The sequence below is a fragment of the Pseudochaenichthys georgianus genome, chromosome 8 (genome assembly GCF_902827115.2).
Source record: "Pseudochaenichthys georgianus chromosome 8, fPseGeo1.2, whole genome shotgun sequence".
NCBI lineage: Eukaryota > Metazoa > Chordata > Actinopteri > Perciformes > Channichthyidae > Pseudochaenichthys > Pseudochaenichthys georgianus.
The window spans coordinates 10,154,145-10,179,620 of record NC_047510.2 but is presented as its reverse complement, the minus strand read 5'-3'; the positions used below and the strand labels follow the sequence as shown (position 1 = coordinate 10,179,620).

General features: G+C 38.6%; 2 protein-coding genes across 2 annotated transcripts in view; one reads left to right on the top strand and one right to left on the bottom strand.

Annotated features, from left to right (window-relative positions):
* Window positions 1-478: 478 nt before the first annotated feature.
* On the top strand, window positions 479-24,230 carry LOC117451095 (serine/threonine-protein kinase SBK1-like). The gene is made up of 4 exons (XM_034089209.2): window positions 479-640; window positions 15,745-15,979; window positions 19,948-20,150; window positions 22,414-24,230. Exons 2-4 carry the CDS (start codon window positions 15,808-15,810, stop codon window positions 23,218-23,220), a joined length of 1,182 nt encoding a protein of 393 aa, XP_033945100.1. The 5' UTR covers window positions 479-640; window positions 15,745-15,807; the 3' UTR covers window positions 23,221-24,230.
* LOC117451093 (transcription factor 20-like) overlaps window positions 10,679-25,476 on the bottom strand; it is an 82,120-nt gene continuing 67,322 nt past the window's right edge. Inside the window, exon 8 of the transcript XR_004552624.1 lies at window positions 10,679-10,743. The gene's annotated coding sequence lies outside the window, so the exon portion shown is untranslated. The remainder of the gene's footprint in view (window positions 10,744-25,476) is intronic.

The window sequence follows — 25,476 nt, the reverse complement described above, 5'->3', positions numbered from 1 at the left end:
TTTAGAGTTTATTTACAATGACTCATTTTGTTGTTATTCTCACCTTCTGCAAACAGACATTTATTTAAATTGATATTAATGTGAGCTTCACATTTCATCCAGAACATGTTGTGCTTTGCGTTATTGCATCCTCACAAAATACATGTTAATTGATGCTACATGTATCTGTTGCTAAGTGACTTAATTTCAACTTTTTATTAGGTAACATTGGCATTTCAAGAATTGTTATTGCAGCAGCATATACATAACATTGTGGTGATACTAATTTTACACGAATAAAAGAGCTCAATGTTGCTTCAAATCGACCTATAAATCGCCGGTTATGGTCGACAGTATGAATTCCTCCATCACTTGGACGCAGGATCGTTGCAGAGAAGCGCACCGCCGCTCTGAGATCCGATTGGACGGTAGCAGCGATGGGCGGGGCCTGTCTGCAGGAGCGCAGAGACAATAGAGAGAGAGAGAAAGCGGCTGCAGGGGGACTGACAGCGGCGGAGCAGACAACCACAGACTCCTGCTTTATTCCAAATACTGTGAAGAAGACAAACAACAAAAATAATTCAAAGATCTGTTTCCAATTCAGTTTTAGTTCAGTGTTGTCTGGATGGATTAACACATTGCATGCAGCACCGTTTGAAAGGTAGGATCAGATCCTCATTTCCTGACCGGTTTAAAGCACTTAACTGCAAATGAAATGCTCGTTTGTGTCTTTAAATGTGTTTTTTTAATCCATTCACTGCTAATATTCTGCTTTGTGTCACTGCATGTCTTTGCAATGCTCTGTTGCAAAGCACAACACTGCAAAAGTGTTGGGTTTACAAGCCGGCTTTGTCATTTACCCTCTTTTAAACTGCTTTATTTAAATGCTAAATCATGTTTTATATTCTGTATAGTGCGAAAAGTTGGACACCATGTGACCAAACACAGCCTGAGCAGAACAATGGAGCTGCTGTGAAGCTTTTGTGTCCCAGCTCCACATCTGTACACTGCTATATGTGGGATTTATTGTTTACATGCTACATTTCTACACATGATTTCTTCCAAGGCGAACACGCGTACTGTGCACGCTCCTGCTCGTATACCTGCACTACACGTTGTGTTCATTAGGATGCTTGCTTTGTGTCTGCCGAGCTGGTTCACTCCATGTCTTTGTGCTGCTTTTGATTATGACTCCCAGACAGTAAACACTGAGACTGAGTCTTGTGAAGGGGGTTACACTGTGGATGCCTATATACATCCTTGATGTATTATTTAGTACATTATTTGTATTGATGGGAACTCTCTTTATTTTGGGGTCATGGCTTCTAAAAGCTTGTTATGGCTGCAGAAATCCACCGTGGATTGATTAGTCGATTAATCGATTGACGTAATCTACAACTATTCTAATAATCCAGTATCCTTTACAGTTTTTTCAAGCAAATGAAGGTATCCCAAATTCTCCGGGTTCAATCAAATATCATGTATGTAGCCATTTTATTATTCTTGGTTTTAAAACATTTTAAGTGAATTTGACTGGTATCGTCAAGTTTTAGACATGTTTGTTATAATAGAACAATACATTTGAAGACAATACATTGGGCTCTCGGAAGACTGGTTTTAAACTTGTGTTGGACATTCTTTAGCTTTAATACATTCATTATATTGAATAAAACAATGAATATATGATTCAATTAATCATGCGCTGCCCTATTTGCCTGAAGGGTCATGCATGTTCGTTTCACCTTGATATTATATATATTTTCTATAGCCATGAGACAGGGGGAAGCTAACGTTAGCTTTCAAGGGGCAAATTTACCCCTGATTACGTCACACTGGTCTCTTGGGAGAAGAATCAATCAATCAATCTGGAAATACTTGTGAGTTGATTACTGACACTGAGAGGTTTTTTCTGGTATTCTTACTGCAATAATCTATATTAAGTTTTATCAGTATTGATTGAAAATATTGGCTGTAGTTTTTCTGAAAACCAGCCTCCTTGGCAGAGAAGAAATGTTTGGTTCGTACTACTAAAATGAGATCGTTAGCTCCTTTGTCCTCGTCTTAATTAACTGAAATCTAAATATCTTCAGGTTTTTTAGAACTAGACATTTGAAGATGTTACCTCTGGGAAGTAGTGTTGGGTATGCTCAATCACTTATTCAGAAAATGAATTATCCTAACAGCCCTAAACCAGACACACACAAATATATATCAGCAAATAGGCTTTGGCTTATTGTCCCAGAGGGATATTAGTTTCACAGCTTGTACACAGCAGCAACATATATAAAAAGTACACTCAATTATCCCAGATAATGGCAGTGTCAGTGTGGCAGATGGTTCATGGCTGCTGGTGCAGAAGGAATACAACTCATCTTGAAGCAAGCTCTTCTCCCTGTTCGTGCCCTGCTTCTCCATCCATGTGGATATAATGTGAAGTTGTCATCGAGCACTCCATCAGTGTCATTTATTATTGTGAGTGCTAACGCTCTCAGTAATCTAGCAATTATGTTCTACATTAATCATTTGGTCTTTAAAATGTCCATCCCAGTTTTTCAAAAGGTTATTAAATGTCTTGTTTTGTCAGTGCAAAACCCACTCACTTTAAAGAGGACAAATCGTCCTCATTTCAGCTTCTTATTTGTATTCCTGCCTCTACTGGGATATGTCTCCATGCTTTAATGTGCTGCAGCACCTCTTTTCACCCTCTGTCTGAAACCAGAGCCCAGTCTGCTCTGATTGGTTAACTGGCCGGCTCTGTAGAGATTAGTCAACTGTTTGGAGATGCCCCGCCTCTTAGCCTATCCCGTACAACGATACCTATCACGTACAACGATAGCTAACCAATAGAAGTGCTATCGTTACATAGTGATGTCACTATGTTACGGAAGTAAAAGAAGGAGCCTAAGTGTTTTAGGCTGAGGGGGGAGTATGTGGGAGATAATTTTCAAATTAGTTGGTGATTCAATGTTCTGTGGATCGATTGGTCGACTGATCGTTGCAGCTCTAGACAGTTTTTCGTCGCACACTGATGCATGTTTGCACACAGCAGACAGGGGATCATGCATTAACAGTGCAGAGGGAGAAAGTGAGGGCAGAAGAAAAAGAGGCAGAGATTAAAGCAGACAAAGGGGGCAGCGTTACCTACTGTAGCGTGGGGTTCACAGCAGCAGAAATGGGTTGGCATTAAAGGAGAGTGCCCAGTGATGTGCCGCCGAGCATGCACACACAAAGCCCCAGTGTACGTGCATGTTGGAGCCTGAGCCGGCTTTGATGTGCTCCACAGCTCCATGAGAGGCCTGCAGCTCGGCCCCCTTTGGAAGAGGGAGTGAGGGCCAGAGCTGTGGCTGTGACGGCTTTAGCTCTTCAAACATTTGCGCAGGAAAGAGCTGCTCGTGGTGCAGAAATAATCTCCCCGGTTGTGTTATCTCAGCGGGCAGATTCAGAGAATAGTATTTTACACATGTTGGTTCACTGGCACTGACTTGAATAGGTAAGAATGACAAAAGGCCCACAGAGACTGGTACAGGGGGGGAAGATAAGCAGGTCTGATTGAGCAGTCGAGGCATCGTTGAAAAGCTGACAGTCTGTCGGAATGTCCAAATACCAGACAAGTCGTTGAAACCAATATCAGTGGAATTCCCCATGGAGTGTAGTATCTTTCTCGTCTAACCCTGAAGATAGCACTGCAAGGGGCTTGCTCAACCAACTGGGAATAATGTTCGGCGTGATGACATAAAGTAGCCTAATTTAGTCACTTAGTTAGCAACACTTAGTTAGTAACAGCTGTTATTAAAGACAGCTTTAAATAATCAGGAGTGAGGTTTTTGCTGACATATTTTATGTTGCAGAACAACACTTTAAAAGCTCTTAAGCCTCTGCTAACCAGAGCATCTAACCAAAAACTCATAGACTTCGAGATGATCAAACCGAAACTGCCAAAGTGTTCCACCTTCCTGCACTGCTCTTTTCAATATCACGATAATAAAAAAAACATCCATTAATCCCACCAACATATTACATTTGAATACTGTTTATTGTTAGGAAGTTAAGAAGGCCGTACTTCTTTATAAATCATAAATGATTGGGTCCCTTTTGAAATCATTGATGTGTTCTTGCAGAGCAGACATTCTCCCTCGTATGGTTACTTTTAAGTTAATTTATTGAGGCATCTGTTGGCTTCAACCTAATTTACGACTATAAGAGGGTATCTGTTTATACCACAGATCTATTTTTCCTTCCTTTCTTATTCATCACCTCCACTAAAGGTATCGTCGGTAGAAATATTGTCTTTGTTTCCTCCTCTTTAGGATTAACTCGGGGGTGAGTTCTGCCTCAGAGAAGCAGAGATCACTCATTTTGTGCGCTGTGCAATGATCATCAGATCAAGGGGTGAAACCCTTCGCTGCTGCGTCTGTAAAGCCGCTGTGTCCTTGGGCAAGACACTTCACCTGAACTTGCTCCTGTGGGTATTGTCCACAGTGACCATTGCATGTATATAAAAAAATATTTATATGTGTAATGTGTATCTGTAAAGCGCTTTGAGCACTGGAAAAGCGCTATAATAAATGCAAGGAATTATTATTATTATTATTATTATTATTTTCACATCTATTGAGAAGTTACGAGATGTGAAACTGCAAGTAGTTATTTTAATCATCTGTTATTCTGCTGACTTTTATTTTCAATCAGTCGTCTGATTAATTGTGCTTGGAAAGTAATGAATCTAGTAGTAAAGCTTTCTCTCTTTAGTTCATAATAAAAGATTCCCCTGTGTTTATAAGTGTGTTTCAGTGTAAGCACAGTATAAAGCTCCTCTGGCCCAGCAAGGCAAGGCAAGGAAAGTTTATTTATATAGTACCTTTCAACACAAGGCAATTCAAGGTGCTTTACAAAAATGAAAGACATTCAGACAAAGGCATTTAAAAACAGTAAAAGATAATAAAAGAAACATTAAAAGAAAAAAATACATGAATAAAAAGTACATGAATAAAAAGTTACAGTGCAGTTTAAGATATGAATAGTTCACACAGAAGTTCCACTTTACTGATGAACACAACAGCTCAGTTTCAATTAAAAGCAGAGACAAAAAGATAAGTCTTCAGCCTGGATTTAAAAGTAGTCAGAGTTGCAGCGGACCTGCAGGTTTCTGGGAGTTTGTTCCAGATATTTGGAGCATAATAACTGAACGCTGCTTCTCCATGTTTAGTTCTGACTCTGGGGACAGAAAGCTGACCAGTCCCTGAAGACCTGAGAGATCTGGATGGTTCATAATTTAGCAGGAGGTCAGAAATGTATTTTGGGCCTAAACCATTCAGTGCTTTATAAACCAGCAGCAGTATTTTGAAATCTATTCTTTGACACACAGGAAGCCAGTGTAAAGACTTCAGAACAGGAGTGATGTGATCCACTTTCTTAGTGTTAGTGAGGACTCGAGCAGCGGCGTTCTGAATCAGCTGCAGCTTTCTAATAGATTTTTTAGTGAGACCTGTAAAGACACCATTACAGTAGTCCAGTCTACTGAAGATAAAAGCATGGACAAGCTTTTCCAAATCCTGCTGTGACATTAGTCTTTTAATCCTAGATATGTTCTTTAGGTGATAGTAGGCTGATTTAGTAACTGTTTTAATGTGACTGTTGAAACTCAGGTCAGAGTCCATGACTACACCTAGATTTCTGGCTTTATCTGTTGCTTTGAACATTGCAGGCTGAAGCTCAGCGCTAACTTTTATACATTCTGCCTTGGCTCCAAAAACCATTACCTCAGATTTGTCTTTGTTTAATTGGAGAAAGTTCTGACACATCCAGTCATTGATTTGTTCAATGCACTTACTCAGTGTTTTATCTGGAGAATAGTCTCCTGGTGAAATGGTTACGTAAATTTGTGTGTCATCTGCATAGCTATGGTAACTTATTTTGTTGTTTTTCATTATCTGAGCCAGTGGTAGCATGTAGATGTTAAAGAGAAGAGGCCCCAAGATGGAGCCTTGAGGAACCCCACATGTCATATTTGTCAACTCAGATTTGTATTTAGCTATAGAAACAAAGTTGTTTCTGTCCTTTAAGTAGGATTCAAACCAATTTAGAACTGTTTCCGAAAGTCCCACCCAGTTTTCTAGTCGGTCTAGTAATATGTTGTGGTCAACAGTGTCAAACGCAGCACTGAGATCTAATAATACTAACACTGAAGTTCTGCCACTGTCTGTGTTTAAGTGGATGTCATTGAAGACCTTTACAAGAGCAGTCACAGTGCTGTGGTTTGGACGAAAGCCTGACTGGAACACATCTAACAGCATTTAAATGCAAGAAATTACTCAACTGTTGAAAGACTACTTTTTCAATGATTTTACCTAGAAATGGGAGGTTTGATATGGGCCTGTAATTGTTCATTACTGAAGCGTCTAGATTATGCTTTTTTAAGAGCGGTTTAATGACTGCAGTTTTCAGGGCCTGTGGAAAAACACCTGAGTGAAGAGACTGGTTTACTATATGAAGTAGATCTGAGGCCATGCAAGGAAAAATATTTTTGAAAATGCAGCAGGTCTGCAGGTAATTACACAACCGGCCAGACCTGACCAACTCACTAATCATTACATTCAAAGGGACGGCTTTCTGTTGGTAATGCAGTCCATGCTATGTTGGTGTTTTCAGCTAGAGGAATTATTTGGCCAATCATAATTGGGTTTAGCTGTGGATGATTGATGTTATTAACAAAGACAGATTATGGATTGGAACAAATGTATTGAGTCTAACCTGTAAAATAGTTCAGTATGGTGAAATTCTTACAAAACTATGGATTCTGATTGTTGGAAATGATTAGAACTTCTATCACGGATGGTTGGGTTCTGTCCCATTTGTTTTTCAGTTTTCAATATTTTATTATTTGTTTGTTTGTGTGTGAGTTGCCAGGACATCTTAAAAATGTTGGCATACATTTTACCAACTGTAAAACCTTGTGAATATTTGTTTGTGGACATGTAGGTGTTTATTTAAAACTTTTAAATCTTACGGTCTTATAGATTATGCTAGCAACTCTGTGAAGTTGTACTTGAGCTAAATGCTAACATGATAATGCTAAGCATATTATAATATTTGTTTTTTCTCTCAGATTTGTTACATTTGTAAATGTAATACACCAAAGTTTGGGTCAAAGTAGGGCTGCTCGATTATGGCAAAAATCATAATCTCGATTATTTGGGTCAATAATTGATATCACGATTATTAAAAACGATTATCTATTTACTTTGGAACATCATTTATTGAAAAAAAAAGGTTGAACAGTATGTTTTTAACAGTTGATTACCCTGAACTTTAAGTATAATAAATAATAAAATCGTTTTATTTGAATTATGTTGTTTTCATAATCGTTGCAAGCCAAAATCGTAATTGCGATTAAAATACGATTAATTAGGTCAAAGTGAAACTTTGGGATTAGATAATAGGTTTAAGGAACAGTTGTCGACATATTTCACTCTAAATCACAGATTTTGACCCTATGGTGGCAGAAGAAGAAAAGACAGAGGACCCCCAAAGTCACAAGGATTCATCCTCTCAGGATCAGGAATATAAGTCCAAAATGTAATATCCATCTTTCAAATGTTTGTTGAGATATTTTATTTCTGAAATACAAATGAATAGGTGTTCCTCTTTCTGAAACTCTTGGTGTCGAGCAGACCTTTTTGAGCACATAATATAACTGAAGATGGTAGCATTTGTTCCTGAAGTATATGTTAGATGGCTGACATATTGATTAAGCGTTACAAATGATTAATTAGGTGCTGATGTTTTACAAGTCGATGTTGGTCTGGACACAAATGAGGTGGCAGAGGCAGTTTTTCTGCAGTGCTTAATGTGTTTCTAATAGCAGTAGTGAGACAATGACTCAGCACTTTTATCAGGTTTAACGTACAATTACATCTTGTAATAACTCGTAGAGATGAATGATCAGGTCTCTGCTGATGTCTGGGTGAAAGAATAACTGTAAAGTAGCAATGTGATCTTGGTTGTTTGTTGCAGTCTCAAATCCTGCAGTCTCATGCAAGTTGTAATTGATTTACTGACAGCTTTGCATTGCAGCAGTTGGAATCGCTTGAAATAGAAACGTGCACAAGTGTCTTTGTTTCAAGGCAAAACAAGAACATACTGACATTTTTAGTAATGTTAATTTTCTGTGACAATTAGTCCAGAGTCAGTCACACATACATGTTTGCCTATGTAATCTATAGGCTTTTACTCTCTCATTATTTACAGTTGGCTTACTAAGAAAGGACATTTCTTTGGATGTGAGTTTTACAACATGGTTTTTGTCTAAGATTTCTGTATAGGAATGGATGGAGGATGTCAGTGTTACTGGAATGTGTTCATTCTGTTGGTGGGGTATCGAGACACAAATGAATGTCATGGCGTCGAGAAATGTTTTGTTTGCCAGTCCAACACCTAAATACATTTAGTTTGTCATGAAATAAATTGGCCAAAACAGCATATTTTGCCATCATTGCCAATATTGTATGATTAGTCAACAATTGTTATTGCAACTGGATTTAATTTCCCGCCTTTTATAAGTTTACATTTTCGCAATTTGCACCATATGCTGAATTAGCTGGCAGCTTCTGTTTGCAGAGTGCCCATATAGGCAGTGTAACACAGACATCTCTTATTTCTTAGCAGATTCATGGATGCTTTTCTGTTTCTTTTTAGAAAAAAACCAGTGTGAGATCATTTGTTACATTCATACATCGAGGTTTGTTTAAAAAAAAAACAAGAAATTCTTTCGATGCAGAATTGGCAGAAAATGCTGTTTTCAGGCTTTAACTACTTTTCTTCATTGTAAAGGCAAGGCAAGTTTATTTATATAGCACCTTTCAGCACCAGGCAATTCAAGGTGCTTTACAAAAATGAAAGACATTCAGATAAAAGCATTTAAAAACCGTAAAAGATAATAAAAGAAACATTAAAAGAAAAATGAAAGACATTAAGAAAAAATACATGGATAAAAGTTACAGTGCAGTCTAAGATATGAATAGTTCAATTAAAAGCAGCGACAAAAAGAAAAGTCTTCAGCCTGGATTTAAAAGTAGTCAGAGTTGCAGCGGACCTGCAGGTAAAGTGAATATATTTGGGTTTTGGACTGACAAAAACCTTGGTACCACTTTACAATAAGACTACCCTTATAAAGGATTCATAAAGGGTTTATAATTAGGTTATTAATTAGGTTGTAAACACTTTATTAATCATTAAGAACCATTTATAAACCAGTTCTAACATAGTTTTCATATATCAACATAGGCTCACTATTTGGCAAGATGACTAAGCCTTATATTCAATCAATCAATCAATCAATCAATGTTTATTTATATAGCCCAATATCACAAATGTTACATTTGTCTCAGTGGTCTTCACAGTGTGTACAGAATATCAGTATGACAATACGACACCCTCTGTCCTTAGACCCTCACATCGCACAAGGAAAAACTTCCAAAGAAAACCCAGTTTAAAGGGAAAAATGGGAGAAACCTCAGGGAGAGCAACAGAGGAGGGATCCCTCTCCCAGGACGGACAGACGTGCAATAGATGCCGTGTGTAAATTGAAAAGATAATACATTTGCAACATAGGTAGTCCAAATGTTTGGAAATGCATGTGTGTATAATAGGAAGATGAATCCACGAGGATATCCATCCAGGACCTATGATCCAGGACCACAGCCACGACTCAAGATCCAGCGCTCGCGATCCAGGACACAGGACCGCAGGATCATCCATGACTCCTGATCCCAGCGTATATAGACACCAAAAAGAAAGACATTTGGGGAAGCTGGGTTAATCGGAACATGAGTGTACACGGGTATAGACAGAGAGAAGGAAGAAGTAAGATGTCCCCCGACAAACTAAGCCTATATCAGCAAAACTAGGGGCTGAATCTAATCAGCCCTAACTATAAGCTTTATCAAAAAGGAAGGTCTTAAGCGCACTCTTAAAAACGGATAGGGTGTCTGCCGCCCGAACACAAACTGGAAGCTGATTCCACAAATGTGGAGCTTGATAAGAAAAGGCTCTGGCTCCCATTGTACTTTTAAAGATTCTAGGAACAACCAACAACCCTGCATTCTTGGAACGCAATGCCCTAGTAGGACAGTAGGGTATAATGAGTTCAGAATTGGCTACTTAGCTTACTTCGTCTTCTTCATCAGCCAAACCTTGGTATCTGTTGTTCACTGAGTTGATTCACCCCCTTCCATCTTGATGTTTCTTGGCATCTCTTTATGACCATTTATTTACGAGTTACTAACATTTATAGTTGTCAAAAGGGAGCCTTGTAAAGTGTTAAACAAATCATCATTTATTAATGAGTTACTACTTCTTAAAAAGGTTTGCAGTACAGATACATGTGGGGCCGGCTCACTATTTTACAAGCAACCGGTCACAGTTGCCCTGTTTTTCTCATGTCTTATAAAAGCTTGTTAATGATTTATAAAGTGTTCACAACCTAATTAATAAATGAATTACAAACTATTCGTAAACCCTTTATAAGGGTAGTCTTATTGTAAAGTGGTACCAAAACCTTTGGTATACTTGGATGGATATGGCTTGATATACAATGTGAACTGATTAATAGTTATTCTACAAGAATACCCAAACTAGGCATGACGATAGGCAGGTAGATGAATAAAAGCTCTTGTTCACCTCTGTGCCATTCTGCAGCCTGCCCCTCCATCAGGCTGAGAGACACACCTCCTCTCCAGTTTGGTGCAATAGGCAGGTAACATGAGCCTGGAGGTGCAGAAGGAGATGAAAAAACAGCAATGACGCACATCCCACTTTCAGCTTTGATTACAGACGAGTATTTCACACAAAAGAAAGACAGGCAGGAGGGCTCATAACCCTCATTCGTCCAGGGGGAAGGCGGGCTCCTGGAGGCCCTCCGGGGACCCACCGTGGCACCGTTACCCAGAGAGAGAGTCAGAGCTGCCAGAATACAGAAGATGCTTTTCATTAGTGCTGGTTGTGAGTTCTTTCATCTGCAGCTCTTTGATATGACGGCAGGGTGAGAGCACATTATGAGCTATGCTTAATGCCCAGGAGGTTCTGTGGTACATGCATTGAGTGTGAACGTGTGCACACTGCATGCGTCTGTGTCAAGGTTATCATGGTTAGAAGAGCTGAGAATTAAACAAGGCAGCAAGTGAACATATTTGATGATGCAGCACTCAGAAGGTATAAAGAATAATAGAACAAATGTACAGTAAAAAGTGATTGAAACGATTATTATATTAATACGATTGAATTCAGCTTTTATTGTCACATGCTGTTTAGCATCTTATTAGTAGAATTCACAGTAATATAGGGAACACATGTAATGTAGAATAAAGATCAATACAATATGAATGTATGCAGGAGTTATAGTATATAGGTTAGGTATAGGGTTTTGTAGTAACATTTAATGTAACAACTAGAGATGTCCCGATCCGATCACGTGATCGGGGATCGGAGCCGATCACATGATTTTCAAAAGATCGGAATCGGGAGAAAAAAATCGGGGATGGGGATTTTTTTTATTTTTTTTATATAAAATATTTTTATTATTTTATTTAATGTTACAAAACAAAAATGACCATGTTCACGTCTTAAAGTCATCCTGAGGACTTAGTTTTGGTTTAAAATTACACAACATCATGTATGTGTTGCTTTCTTTGGGCTTGTTTTCACCTGGTTGCTTATTCCTCTCAAATCTGGCAACAGAGTGGGCGCAGTGTCTAATAGTAGCAGTAAGCTAACGAGAGGCTACGTTCAGCTGGTGACTCGGGAGTCGGGACAGAGAAAATGTCAGGAGTTTGGAAGTATTATAACATTGAAAGCGAAGGCAGTGTAACAGCCAGATGCAATGTTTGCAAGGCGGAGGTTCCGCGTGGTGGAAAGAACAGAGCTACGTTCAACACGACCAATCTAATACGTTACCTGATAAACAAACACCAACAACAACACGGCGAGTACACAGCGGCCACTCGGGTAACGGCACTGAAACAACCAACACTTTCAGAGACTTTCAAAAGGAAAGAGAAACTGCCCCAGAACAGTGAAAAGGCCAACACAATAACAGCCAAGATAGCTGAATTCATCGCGTTGGATGACCAGCCGTTATATGTTACCTTTTTTTTTCCTCTTAATGCATTGCATAAAGATCGGATCGGGAAAAATCGGTATTGGCAGATTGTCAAAATGAAATGATCGGAATCGGATCGGGAGCAAACAAAGGTGATCGGGACATCCCTAGTAACAACATTAATAAATTACAAAAAAGTCAAAGTAACAATGGTATTACATTTTTACATTACATGTCACTTGTTAGACGCTTTTATCCAAAGCGATTTACATACTCAATACTGTGGGCAATCCCCACAGGAACAATTTGAGGTGAAGTGTCTCAGGGACACAACGACATGCTGACTGCACTGGGTTTGAACCTGTGACCCTCTGATCCCAACACCAAGGCTCAACCCACTGGTGTAAAACACAAAATGATATTCGCCTCTCACATTTACTAATGATACCCTGCTGATCGTAGTAAAACAAACGTTAATCAAACCTGATAGAAAGAAAGTGAAACTATTAAAACCATATTGTTGTTTTCTTTCCAATTGATTATCACCCAATCATTGGTGATTATTTTAAGATTTCTGTTTTCAAATATCCAGCATTTACAATCTGGTGTTTTTGATGCCTGGATATAAAATGGGCATACAAATACAATAACACATTTTATCTTCCATTGGAATATTTCCGTCTCCTTGCCGTGAGCACAGCTGCTTATTTTTAAAAACATCTCTGTGTTTAAAAACTGTGTACACATGCCTGTTTGTGTGGAAACCCTCTGTTTCCATTGCACTTATTCTCAGTTTAGTTTTAAAAGTATATGCCACCTTTCCAACAACTTAATCCAAGCATAGATGCTTGTTTTGAGATTATTATTATTTCCCCAATTGTTCCAGTCTTGTGTTTTTGATGCGTAAATCTAAAACAGGCTTAAAATAAAGACATGTTCCACCATCAGGGGATTGCAAAGTGCCTTTTTTACAGGTTGTACTGTTTGTATAACGTGAATGCGGGGGACAAAACATTTGTGTGAAATTAAGTTCAAACCATCTGCTGCTTTCTTTTCAGTGAGAATTGGGGAACCATGTGTGATACAAGCTTTAAAGCATCTCCTCGTGCACCTGTTATGTCTGCAAAGCGACTCTTTGTGCATGCAGACACAACACCCATTTCCTGTATTGTGCTGATAACGCGGCTACTCTGTCACTGTTACTGTGTTGCAGATCAACTGGACAGAGAAGAGCTTGAATTTTAATTAAAATCGAATCACAGAGGCAGGAAATAAAAAGGCTGTTTGCGGGTAGTTCTTCAGTCTGCAGCCTCGCTGTCTCCTTTAATGTGTGTTTGTTTTATTGACCTTGTCAGACGGGTGCTGAGTGGCCCGGTGATGGACAGCCGCTCGGCTCCTCTGGGTTCAGCTGACTCCTCATTTTGTGTCTGCTGGTTGCACTTTCATGCTCAGCACATACTGTTGATGTCTGGAGCCACTTTCCCTCTGTCACTGCGAGGTGATCCTTTTTATTTAACTGGCTTTGATCAGAGGTGGAAGAAATACTCAGACACGCAACTTAAGTAAATTCAAATAAAGTAAACTATGGCAATTGTTCTGAATCACGATTATAGTTAATGATCCATTAATGTGTACATCATTTTACATTTTGCAGCTGATAAAGTTGGAGCAAACGTTGCCTTTTGTTACATCATGGTATCCTTTATCCATAGCAGTATATCCAGAGTCATTATGAGATTGTTATAGTTTGTTATGATCATTTTAAAGGGGTCCTATATGCTTTTCTAGGTCTTCTCTTTCCTGTAGTCGTGTGTATATACAGTAGATTGTTGTGCATGTAAATGGTCTGCAAGAACACAGGGGATTTGAATACCCCCGCCTGAAACGACTTCTTTGTTTACGTCCCCAACATAGTGACATCACTATGTCACACTTGCGCTTCTATTGGCTAGCGCTCCAACACATTGTACGTAATAGGCTAAGGGGCGAGACATCTATAAGCGGTTGACCAATCACAACAGAGTTGACCAGATAACCAATCAGAGCAGACTGGGCTCTGGTTTCAGACAGAGGGTGAAAAGAGGTGCTGCAGCACAGGCAGTATGAAATAATAAAGAGCTTTTTGAACATTAAAGCATGGAGACATGTCCCAGTAGAGACACATACAATCCTGTCACCTGAACATGAACATAATTGCGCCCTTTTAACCTGCAAAGTAGAAACTAATGTTAAATACGTTTGAGGAGTAAAATACAATATGTGGTTCCAAAGTGTAGTAGAAGTTGAAACGTGTGCAACAGTTTCCCAGACATGCTCAGGCTGCAGACAGGAACACAGATGGACCTGATGCACAGGAAGTGGCTAGCACCCGTCTCCTCGACACGTTCTCATCCTCGTTATGAGAGCGGCTTCATTGTGCTGTGCCATCAGGCCTCAGAGTGTCTGCAGCCCCTCAGAGAGGTTGGCCCGCTGCGGGGGTTTCACTGGAGGAGGAGAGTGTTGCTTGGCTTCTTGTTTTAGAAGCAGAGGGAGGAAGGTTGGACTGATTTTCTGAGGTTGGAATTGGTGATGGGAAACACGTCGGGTCAGAATGAGATGTTCATTATTGCAGGAGGATCATTTCTCAGCTGCTCCGCTCTACAAAGAGAAACACCTCCCTCTTCTGCGATCCAATCCGACACATTGCATTTCTCTGACTGCAGTGGTGTAGAAACTATTGACTTGTCTGCTGTGCCTACGATGTTGAGATACTTGCATAATTCCATTTTTTTCTACTGAAGCAACAAAAGCTATTTAATTTCCTTTATACTTTTTATTGTATTACATACCAGTTTCAAGGCTTTATTGTCATTTGTACATTAGCTACAGTGTAGTTATGGCAATGAACAACTTAGGTCACAGGCTCCTTCAACATGAATATACTGTGTAGGACATAGAACAAATAAAACAGATAAAATAGTGCAAGAGAATGTTTTGAGATGTGCAAGTAAATACAAATAAAATAGAAATAGTGCAAGAAGAGAGTATATAGTAAACTCCACTACTGTACATTTATTGACATTTTTTTTAGTTTAGAAACAGATTTACAAACTCAATACAAAATAAAACCAACTATTATATATTATTATTTATAAATGTATCCAGCAGTACTTACTTAGAAATAAACTGCACCTATCATTTATGTTCTGTATTAAAACAATAACATCATCTGTATTATTCTAAAAAAAACTATTTTCCATGCTAATACTGGTAAACTTTTTACATTGAAATGCGATATTGTATTTTATTTTTCACACTGTCGATCAAAATGCTGCTTAGCATCTTAGAATTCACAGTTCTATAGGGAATATATGTCATAAAGATACAACGTGATCTTATGCAGGAGTTATATGGTGTAGGTGAAAATAGGGTTTTCTAGTAATATTATAACGTTAAAAACATTGAAATGCGATATTCATATTGTACTTTTCACACTGTCAATTGAACTTCTTCTAGCTTATAATGGAACACTAACCCCACATCCTTGTTCACGCTCCAACTTTCTCATGAACACAAAGCATCCAGCTCCCATACGTTCACATACAAGTCAATACGTGGCGGTGCTGTGTTTACAGAGGTGGAGACGGGTGGGCTCTGGTCTCGTAGTGAACCTCCTCTCTTCCTTCCTGCAGGAACATCCGTCTCCAGCCTGGACCCTCGCCCCGGACCCTCATCCCAGCCCGCCCTCCACAACAATGAACTCCTTGCCACACGGCTCCCGCGCCTCCATCGACATCCTGGAGGAACTCCAGCTGATTGCTGCTCAGAACCTGGAGAAACTGGACATCAACAAATACTATGAGGTGGTCTGTGAGCTGGGGAAGGGCACGTACGGGAAGGTGGACCTGGTCGTACACAAAATCAGAGGTAACTGTGTGTGTGTTGACGCTGAAGCTGCTTCCAAATACTTCTTTTGATGTTCCTTTGAAATGAAGTGTTTTGAAGCTAGGCTTGGAAGGTGCATCACGCCTTGGATTTCTCCACATGATTAAAGGAATACTCACCCAAAAATACATCATTTGTGTATCAATTACTCGCCCCGTGTTACTTTGATCTTTTTCTCATATGCCTCCATGGCAAACAAAGAAGGAAACAACTGACACAAGTGTTGTTCAGCAGAAGTACAACAATATCAAAACTTCAGTTCTCACATTCTTACATACTCACATATTTACTTAGTTACTTACTAACATACTTACTTAGTTACTTACTTACTTATTCACTAACTTACATACTTACTTACTTTCTGACATCCTTAATTACTTATTCACTTACATACTAACTTACTTACTTTTTCACATACTTACTAGTCAAATACAAAAAACATAGCATACACATAAGTAACATCCTACATATACACGTTATATACTTACCAACAGAGCTGGGACCAAGTCATTGTTTTGCAAGTCCGAGTCAAGTCTGAAGTCTTTGCGCTCAAGTCCGAGTCAAGTCTCAAGTCAGGATGGTTAAGTTCAAGTCAAGTCCAAGTCCTAAACTTTGAAAAAACGAGTCTTAAACAAGTCATTATGTGCTTTTAACCAAATGTAATGACATCCATCAACAGAATAATACTTAATAATCAAACCGTTCTTTATTAGTCTCATTAATAATTTAATAATCCATTTTCTCTCTGCTGGTAAAGTGACGTGTTTTATTTTATTTTAAGAGGTAAGGTAAGGCTCCCGTGACGGTTTGATTCACAAGGAGTTTAATGTATAAGATCCCTGATGTTGAGGTAACCAGAATGTTTATTTCCACTGTGTACAACATGTTATGAGGGACCCACAATCTATCTTTATGCAAGGGATAATGTGCAGCCAGGCGGTCTCTATGGGGAAGAGAACACCTGCATCTAGGTCCCTCTGCAGGTGGTACTTTAAGTATATTTTAATGCTATTACTTATACTTTTACTTGTAACATTTTGAATGCAGGACTTTTTATTGTAACCGAGTATACACCGAGTATACACTCTGATACTTTTGCTCAAGGACAATATCTGAACTTCTCCCACCTCTGACAATAAATCCTGAGTGGTTACCAAAAAAATAACCCTGCTCTGAAGGTTAATTTCATTTTACAAATCCTGCACTCAGCTTTGCTTTCTGCAATATCACTGAAAAGCAGCCAGATGCTGCTTCTTTTTTTGGTTTTCGCTCATTTCTTGACTTTTTCCGACGCGCTTGCATTTAAATCCGGCTCCCCGTGGCTCTGTGTAGCTGGCCTGTACCACTACTACACCTGCTGTCTTTGGAGCGTCTGCCCCCACCCTTCTTTCACATAATGGTATGATCCTAGTGTGTCCTCGCATATGATTGGCCGCGTGGTGGCTCACCAAAATGAAGTCCCGCCCCTTCCTGCAAGGATTCTCAGCAAGAGTTGGAGCGGCTGAAGATTCTGCTCTCCCCGACGGGAGTCTGCTCTTCTAGCGGCATCTCGCGATCGGCGTGTTGGAGGCCTCTGAATTAAATGATCAAGTCACCTCAAGTCAGAAGGCTCAAGTCCAAGTCAAGTCCCGAGTCATTGGTGTTCAAGTCCAAGTCGAGTCGCAAGTGTTTGGTGATTTTGTCAAGTCGAGTCTCAAGTCATCAAATTGGTGACTCGAGTCGAGTCTGACTCGAGTCCAAGTCATGTGACTCGAGTCCACACGTTTCTGCTACCCAATACTTACTTACTTACCTACTTACTTAAAGCCATATTTACTTCAACACCTACGTACGTTATCTTCCACAATCACTTATAAAACCCTTTCATGTTGTTTAAGTGTTTACTTTAGAAAAATGCATTTGACGTAATTGTCCACATATTTAATACAGTTTTTGGCATATATCTGAACTCAGATTGCTTAAATGTACTAATGGAAAATCTGTTGAACCTTTCCACATTAAAATCCCATGATGTCCTATTTTCTTTTTATGGAGCACAGAGCACATTTTGAAAGCAGCGGCAGTGTGTCACCGAGATGAGTTCTGACCTTTCCAGCCTGTGAAGTGTGGAGTTGAAACAATGTGCACCTGTGGTTTTACCTTCTGCTTTATTACTGAGATCTTCTCCATCAGAGCGCAGATCTAATTGTCTGATGGCGCTCAGTTTAAATGTCAGGTTCACTATGGGGCTAAATGGCCTGAAGGCAATATCCTTTCTGACCTTTTGAATCATGTTAAAGTTTTAGTGAAGAGGGAAACTGAAATGTGAATCAGTCACTGTTAGAAATGGGGTTTTCCTTTAATATTCAGTTTCCTCCGCCAAATAAAATCCAATATTTAATTTGTCAGCATTTTATTTCAAACATATTTTGAATATTTTCTTTTCATTTCGATATTTTCAACTTTTACCTCATGCTACAGCTGCAGTAACACGACTTTATATCCGTTTTTTTACCTTCCTTTAATATTTGAGACTTTTTCTCTAAAAGTATTTTTTCAATATTTGTGCCGAGGAGAGTCAGTGTGGAAATATAATGTTCCTTTAAAGTTACTTCACAGTAAACACGTGTCTCACAGTTAAAATACTACATTAAAAGTCCTTCATTGAATATGTTACCGACTTATTAGAAGTATGACTAGAAGTGTTATTCAATGTAACATGTTAAATAAGTAACCACATGTGGACAGAAAGATAAAAGCATACTGTTTTTATTTTGAAGTGCTGTTGTTTTGACAGTTAAGCGGCCGTGGGGTAGATTTGAAATGCAGCTTATTTGCAGGTCCTGCCCTGAAACCCTCACAGTTTAGAGTCAGCTGAGTTCCTCGGAACATGTTTGTCCTCGTGCAAATGAGCCAGCAGGCTGACTTTCAGAAAACAACTCATCTTCCATGAAAACATGAAACTTCTGTAACACAAGCTTGCTGCTGAGAGAATACAACATTACCTATTTGTTGTTTCAAATATTCTGTACTGTAAAAAAATAGTATTGCCATGCGTCTTTTAGATATAGATACATATGATTGCAAAGACACAATAACTCTCTACAAATAATAAATAATGAAAGAATAAAACTATAATTATTATAATAATGTATTACAATTAATAAGTGCTATACTGTTGGTAACCATAAGAAGAATATTAATATTACTTGTACGGCAATTATTATTTGACGCCTTCTGCAGGATTAGAGACTTAAAATAGACGATATTCTTACAGATGTTTTTATTTGATGCACAGCTCACAAAATGCACATTCTCTCGAGGTAAGTTGTGCATCACTTATGTCATTGGGACTTATTTCTCTTGTGTATAGTCCGGTCAACATTACAAAGCGTTATGAACAGACTCCGGACCTTTCCCAAAGGCTCTCTGTTGACCTGCACAGAGTGCTCTGCAGAGCTGAGCCGGAGCTATTGGAGACCCCTCCCCTCTCCTCCCCTGCCCTCCCCTCCCCTATCCTCGTCCTTGACACAAATCAAAGACGAAACAAATTAAGTACATTTATTGCACAAGATAAATAAAAAAGTCAATCGCTGACTGGGAACAAATTACAGCACAATTAATAGTTTTATTTGAAATACCGACAAATACATGTTGCTGATTCATACATAACTAAATGCAGGACTTTTATTTGTGTTAAAAATGTAGAAACCTTACTTTGTTAAAGTGTAAGCAGGTCACTCTCTATGGGAACATAGAGTCTGGAGGATTTGACAAACGGCAAGATTTAACTCAGTGACGTGGGAGATTTTAATTATTCATCACATTTTGATCATTTTAATTAAGTTTCATATTTGCAATTAGGCAGATGTGAAATAATTGCCCTAGACACGTCTCATATGCATGAAAAACGAGGATGGAGATTTATGGAGTTATGTAACATTCCTCTGTCCTCCTTTTTTGTTTCTCAGGCACTAAAATGGCCCTGAAGTTTCTGAAGAGGAAGACGACGAAGCTGAAGAGTTTCCTGAGGGAGTACAGCATCTCCCTGTACCTGTCGCCTTGCCCCTTCATCATCAACATGTACGGCATCGCCTTCGAGACCGACGAGTACTACATATTCGCTCAGGAGTACGCGCTGGCAGGAGATCTGTTCGACATCATCCCTCCACAGGTGAGAGAAAGATTATCGTGTATATGTTGTGTTCAGGGACACTTTCCATCATGAATACATGTAAAAAAAAGATTTGAGTTACTTATAACTCAAATCTTGTTAAAACATCTTTTTTTATATGACCTTTAACAATAGTATTTATGACATACAGAACTGAATTCTGACTTTGTATACTAACCAAAGATTAGTTTTATGACAATTTGATAGACATTTCTGTAAACTTTTATATGACATGTTGACTTTTTTTAAAGAGTTTTTTGGGCAACCAGTCCCTTTATTCAAGTGACAGATATGGTCCCGGGCGGGATTCGAACCCCGGTCCTCCGCTTGTCTGCTCTACCAATTGAGCTATACGACGGTGTAAATCACATTCTACTTCTTTTTTTTTGACTAACTATTTTATTACTTTTTCTACATTTTTGACACAATATTCTATGGCTTTTTTAAAAACTTTTTTTACTTCTTCGACATACTGGCTTCTTTTCTATACTGTGTTTGTTTTTACTGATCATTTCGTTATGCTATAACGACAATTTGTTATATATTTTCGATATATACATTTCTTCAGTTTTTTCGAAATTCTATACCATGATAAAAAAAAATAGAAAGTGGACATACAATACTAATACCATGAGGTTTCTTCTGATATTTTGGACCAACCATACTATGACATTTGATTTGATATTTTTAACATAATATACTTGTGTTTTCGACATACTACACTATGACTTTTATTTATATTTTCGAAAATAAAAAGTAATAGTATGACGTGTTTTCAACATACTATTACTTTTTACAAATTTTTTCGACATACTAATCTATGCCTTTTTTTCGACACCACAACATACTATACTCAGATTTTTTTAAATATGTTAAACGTACTATATAATGTAGTTGTATACTTTTGAATATTTCCGACATACTATATACTATGCAGTTTTTTTCATATTTTCAACATACGGAAAGTTCTGCAGCAATGGAGAGTCAGGACTCAGAGAGACACGAGGAGAGTTGGAGCTTTGATGTCAAACACTGGTAGTTTATTACAAGTATCGGCTGAGAAATTCATATCACAAGTCACAGCAGCCAGAGATTCTGACTGCACTGGTGGGTTGCCATGTGAAATCTGACCAGCCTCTCTCTCGATAGACCTTTTAACTAGTTTACATAGAGTTAATCAACAGCTGGGAACACTGGAGATATCACCAACATCTGGAGACACTGAATCACTTGCCTGACTCTTAGGCTCTGTGACCGAGAGTTGACCGATCATAAAACTGAGAATGAGTGCAGCAGCACATTCTTTAAAGGAGATAACGAGTCAAGGTTGGTTATAAACGTCAACAGTTCAATATCTTAGGAGTAAGACAGAATTATTCCCTCACACTTTGCAGTTTTTTGCATATTTCCGACATACAGTAATATACTATACCGTTTTTTTTCCAAACTTCGACCTATGTCGTTTTTTTTGTATATTTTCGACATACAACACTAGGACTTTTTTTATATTCTGACGCACTATACTGTGATGTTTCTTCTGATATTTTCGACTAACCATACTATGACTTCTTTTATATTTTTGACATACTATTCTTTGATATTATTTTTATACTTTTGAACTAAACTATGAGGATTTCTATATATTTTCGGACCACCTATATAATTAAGTTGCTTCTGATATTTTTGAGATACTATACTAAGACACATTATTTAAATCTTTAAACGCATCATACCAGTGGTTCCTAACCTGGGGGGCGCACCCCCTAGGGGGGGTGCAGTGCTATTGCAGGGGGGCGCGTGAAGCTTGGGAACAAGTTGTAAACAAATATTGTTTGCTCGTAAAATCAATAAAATGGACACATTTTTAACACGACCGGCAGTTAAAAAAAAAGTGGACGAGCCCACAACAAGCCTTTCAGTGATAATGCCCAAATCAACAACGTTTTTATATTTTTTGACATACTGTACTTTGATTTTTTATGATATTTTCGATCATACCTTACTTTTACTTAATTTGTTTACATAGTAAGCTATAACTGCTTTTTCATAATTCTCAACCTACTATACTCTGACTTATTTTATATTTCTTGACAGAATGTACAATGAATGTTTTGACATTTATTGATGTACCATACTTTGATGTTTTTTCTTATATTTTTTGACATACTATAACATGACTTGTTTCAACATACTATCCCATAAAGTTTTTAATATTTGAATGGGTTTCATTTCTTTGACCTCGTTCTTCCTCTCCTCTGTTCAGGTGGGTCTTCCTGAGTGTGTGGCGAAGCGCTGCGTCCACCAGGTGGCGATCGCCCTGGATTACCTGCATTGTAAGAAACTCGTGCACAGAGACATCAAACCCGAGAACATCCTCATTTTCGACAAAGAGTGTCGCAAAGTCAAGCTCTCGGACTTTGGCATGACGCGGCGCGCCGGCTCCCCGGTGAAGCGCGTCAGCGGCACCATCCCATACACGGCGCCTGAGCTGTGCGACACCTCGCGGCACGAGGGCTTCTGCGTGGACTACAGCACGGACGTGTGGGCGTTCGGCGTGCTGCTCTTCTGCATGTTGACGGGGAACTTCCCCTGGGAGAAGGCCATGCCAAACGACACCTTCTACGAGGAGTTTGTGCGCTGGCAGCGGCGCCGGACAGGCATGGTGCCGTCGCAGTGGCGCCGCTTCACCGATTATTCTCTCCGAATGTTCCGAAGGCTCCTCTCCATTGAGCAGGAGCGCCGCTGCTCCGTCAAAGAAGTCTTCAGCTACTTCAACCAGAGCTGGATGCTGGACACGGAGAACGGGAACGGCTTGGCGAGCAGCGCGGCGCCCCCTCTGGACATCAGCTCGTCGTCGTCTGAGGAGAACGTGTTGGTGGACCGGCTGAAGCAACAGAGCCTGTCCCCCGCCTGCATGGCAGCGAAGGGGAGCCTCATGATGGACACACACTTCTCCTCCGTGTCCACGAACAGCTCGCCCTCCTCCACTGGCAGCTACGATCGCGTCAACAGAGAGAACAACGAGAGAGGGCGCCACCTGGTGGCCACGCCCATCGAGATCTGCGTCTAGAGGCGCTGGATGCTGCGTTTCATGTGAGGAGGGGGATTTCTCTGAGGTAGAGGAGCAAAGAGCGGATCAAAAAGTCGACGCCTCGCTGCTGATTTACTAATTTCGGATGAAGACTCGCTCTGAGGAAATGAGCAGAGAGCCTCCTGTATGTGCTCTATACTTGGGATACTGAAATGAACGACCTGTTGAAAAAATAATGCTGAAGGACAAATACAAAAACAAAGACATTCACAATCCACGAGCAATATGAAAATGATCCAATCCAAAAAATAATTGTCGATCGGCTTTCAGTAAATACATTTCTTTATGGTACTTTTGTGTGTTTATAGATAAGTGTTATTTCTTAGTATGTGTATTTTTTATTTGGAGTTCAATTATTTATTTAAAGCAGATGCATATATGATTTGTAAGAGGTTAGAAGCCTTTTGTCTTACTCTGGCTTTCCCTGAGAAAAATATGTAATTACTGTAGTATGGTTTTTTGAAATATTCGTCATCATGTTGTCGTGATCTCTCACCAGAATATCCTCTCCCATGTTTGCCTGTAATCCCTCTTGTACAGCAGCAATCCATAAATGGTACATTGTTTTCTTTGGGTAAAAAATACATAATAATCAGCTATTTGGTAGAATGACACACGGGAAAAAAGTAAGAATGTGATTCTTTAATTTGCATGGTTAAAGAAGACAATTGTATCTTTCATTGAGGAAGTAGCATAATTATCTAACAAGTGATTCATATGGACTTTCTTCTTCTGAAAATAAATAAATAAAAGAAACTATCATTGACATTAAAATTGCTGGGTTTGGGGATGTTACCTGCCCTATTAAATATGTATTCTGTTGTTTTGATTGCTGTTTACTTTAAAAGTAAAACCCTGAACGTGTCAAACATTTGAGAATTAAAATGTTTACTTTCTGTTTTCCATAAGTATTGCATGTTCATTCCTGTGGGGACATTAGTTGAAATAAACACCCCCAAAATTAAATTGGAGCCAGTTTGTCTTTTTATTCCTTTTTTTATAAAGGTTTAGCATTTCTAGAAGATTTGCTTCCACTCTGATACTTAATATGATGTTTATTCATAACGTTCCTAAAATCAAGGTAACATATTTAAAACAGTCATAGTATTTCATCAAGAAATATTTAATGTGTCATATGATATTAAAAAGTCAAAAGGAAATCACAGCAGATTTTTTGAATTAAATTATCGTCAGTCATAATGTCATATTTGATAGATTTCTCATAAAAAATGCATATTATCGTATACCATAAGGTGTCATTTAAAAAAGTAATAATAGAGTAAGTGATACAAATATCACCAAAAAGTATAGTAGGTTTGTCATTGCAAAAATATTATCAAAATGAATGCACGTCAACAGTCATTGTACCGTTTGCATTAAAAAAATCAATAGAAATCCTTTCAACAGTATTTTATAAACACCTGATTAGTAGTATGGCATAGAAACATCCTAAAAAAGTGAGTTCATAAAATGCTAAAAATAATAAAGTATGTAAATAATGATCTAAAAGTGTAGCATCATTTGTCATATTTATTTAAAAAAGAGACGAAGCGGGTCCTAATATTAAAAGAAAATGTCATATTGTATTTTTTCATCAAAGCATCATAAGAAAATCAGTGCATGGTATTTTATACAAATATAAATTAAAAAGTAAATATAGAAAAGGCATGATAATATATTTAAGAATGTATAAAATATGATTGCATATCATAAAAAGTCACAAAGTCGTATAGTGTGTTTATAAAAATGTGAATAGGTACTCCTTATTATTATAACTATTATTATGTTATACACTTATTCTGAACATCATTATTATTTTGCATTGTTCTTGGTTTTCTGGTTAAATGATGCATGTTAAACCACTATAAATTAATAATAATAATAATAATACATTGCATTTCGAAGCGCTTCTCCAGGTGCTCAAAGACGCTTTACAGTGGTGATAAAACATGATAAAATAGAATTTAAAAGTTATTAGAACAAGATAAAATAACATTTAAAAGTTATTAAAACAGCAATACAGCATAATTCACAGATTAAAAGCCAGTCTGAAGAGGTGTGTTTTGGTCAGTGTTTTGAAAGTGGGGGGGTCAGTGCAGTCTCTGATGTGTTGTGGGAGGGAGTTCCAGAGGGTGGGGGCAGCGATGGAGAAGGCTCTGTCCCCCCAGGTTCGGAGCTTGGTTTTCTTGGGGATAGAGAGGAGGTTCGCTTCTGATGAGCGAAGGCTGCGGGAAG

Excerpts from the sequence above, each read along its gene's own strand:
- LOC117451095 (XM_034089209.2), top strand. The coding sequence starts at position 15,808 with ATGAACTCCTTGCCACACGGCTCCCGCGCCTCCATCGACATCCTGGAG. Across the intron at positions 15,980-19,947 it reads GGTCGTACACAAAATCAGAG|GCACTAAAATGGCCCTGAAG; the intron begins GTAACTGTGTGT and ends TTTGTTTCTCAG. Across the intron at positions 20,151-22,413 it reads TCGACATCATCCCTCCACAG|GTGGGTCTTCCTGAGTGTGT; the intron begins GTGAGAGAAAGA and ends TCCTCTGTTCAG.